At 14.2% G+C, this 1,731-nt stretch overlaps 1 protein-coding gene across 1 annotated transcript, besides 12 other annotated features; it reads left to right on the forward strand.

Moving 5' to 3' along the window:
• Positions 1-80: 80 nt before the first annotated feature.
• Positions 81-171: a repeat region.
• FPSE_11277 (uncharacterized protein) lies at positions 120-1,677 on the forward strand (the record flags this gene model as incomplete). Its single annotated transcript, XM_009264394.1, has 12 exons — positions 120-128; positions 378-390; positions 450-472; positions 609-614; positions 657-661; positions 784-803; positions 1,041-1,052; positions 1,328-1,349; positions 1,518-1,525; positions 1,577-1,586; position 1,616; positions 1,670-1,677. Coding segments are annotated over 12 exons (137 nt in total), but the record flags the coding sequence as incomplete, so codon positions are not given.
• Positions 249-315: a repeat region.
• Positions 456-655: a repeat region.
• Positions 687-725: a repeat region.
• Positions 787-840: a repeat region.
• Positions 869-1,048: a repeat region.
• Positions 1,098-1,202: a repeat region.
• Positions 1,104-1,220: a repeat region.
• Positions 1,269-1,317: a repeat region.
• Positions 1,373-1,435: a repeat region.
• Positions 1,538-1,574: a microsatellite.
• Positions 1,618-1,721: a repeat region.
• The last annotated feature ends 10 nt before the right edge of the window (positions 1,722-1,731 follow it).

Consider the following 1,731-nt stretch of genomic DNA (forward strand, 5'->3'; position numbering starts at 1 on the left):
TTAAGGCTTATATTATAAATTAGGGCTTATATTATAAGTTTAATTATAAGCTATAAGTTATAGAGTTTAATAGCTTATAGTTTAATTAATTTAATATAGGTAATTAATACTATAATTAGTAAAAAAAGGTAAAGTTTATATAATTATCTATTAAGTTATAATATAATATTTCCCCTCTATTAGTTTTATCTTTAAGGCTTATTATTCTAACTATCTCCTTTCTATTTAAGTAAATATAAACTTATCTCTTTTATTATTTATATCCTTTTAACTATAATATTAAAATCTAAAGTAATATAAAATTATAAAATATAAGCTATTCTTATTAAAAATACTAGAATTCTTATTATACTATATAGTTATTATACTCCTTATAGCTTTAAGTATTAGGTAAAAAAGGGTTATATTAAATATTCCTAATATACTTATTATAAGTATCCTTATAATAGTAAAGGTATTATTTTATTAATAAGTAAGTTATTTTTTAAAAGTATTAATATTATTTTCTTTTATATATTAAATTAAGTCTAATAGATTATTTTATTATTAAAAAATATTATTTAAAGAAAAAAAAAGAAATTATTAAAAATAATCTACTATCTTTATAGTAATAAGTAAATAAGTATTTAAATTATCTTATATAATTATATTATTAGAAAAGGTAGCTTTAAGAGTATATTAAGGAGATATTTTATTATAATATTTTAACTCTTAATAAATTAAAAGCTATAGAAAATAAAAAATCCTTAGCTATAGCTAAAATATAACTATTTAATACTATAGGGGTTATTAATTAAAATAAGGTATATATTAATCCTTTATTTAATATTAATAAAATATCTTTAGGAGTTATTAGGCTTTAATTAGATATTTTAATAGTTTTTATATATTTTTATTTTTTAAGTAATTTTTCTATTTTATTAAATATATTATTTTTCTATTAATCTTTTATATATCTTTAATTACTTTTACTTTATAGACTTTTAATTTATTAATTTCTTATAATTTATTACTAATTTTAACTTAAATTATATTAATAGCTATTTTAAGGAGTAAGATATAGTAAACTAAAATAAAATCTAACTTTAGGGGGTAGCTTTAAGTTATATATATTTTTCTTAATTTATTATTTAACTTTATATAGTTTAATATACTTATAGTTAAGTTTATATAAGGGTTATTTTATTATAATATTTTTTATAGATAGGTAAATTATATTTCCCTCTTTAAAAGTTAATCTTTTAATTTTCTTAATATTATAGTAGCGCTTTATATATTATTAGATATATTTAAGTTCTTTTTTTATTTCTTTATAAAGATTCTATAGATTATCTACTTTAAGAATTATAGTAAGGTTAATTATCTTAAGGTCTTATTTATTATAATAAGTATTTAATATAAACTTAAAATTAATATAAATTAGTATTAATTTAATGCTTTTATTATAGGCTATATTATAAGTAAATTAAGTAATTAATAGCTTTTTAACCTAATTATCTTACTTATAGTTAATATAGTATTATAAGTATTATTTTAATATTTAGTTTATTTATTTAATTTATTTATTTATCTATAGTTTAAATATAGTAAATAACCTATAGTTAGTTTTTAATAGGGTAAAAAGTACTTATTAGAATTTATTAATAAATATTATTTTTTTATTTAATAGGATTTTAAATAGTAATTTATAGTCTTTAAAAATTTAATTATAAAAAATATAAGCTATTTATT

Source organism: Fusarium pseudograminearum (assembly GCF_000303195.2).
Source record: "Fusarium pseudograminearum CS3096 unplaced genomic scaffold Unplaced214, whole genome shotgun sequence".
Lineage (NCBI taxonomy): Eukaryota > Fungi > Ascomycota > Sordariomycetes > Hypocreales > Nectriaceae > Fusarium > Fusarium pseudograminearum.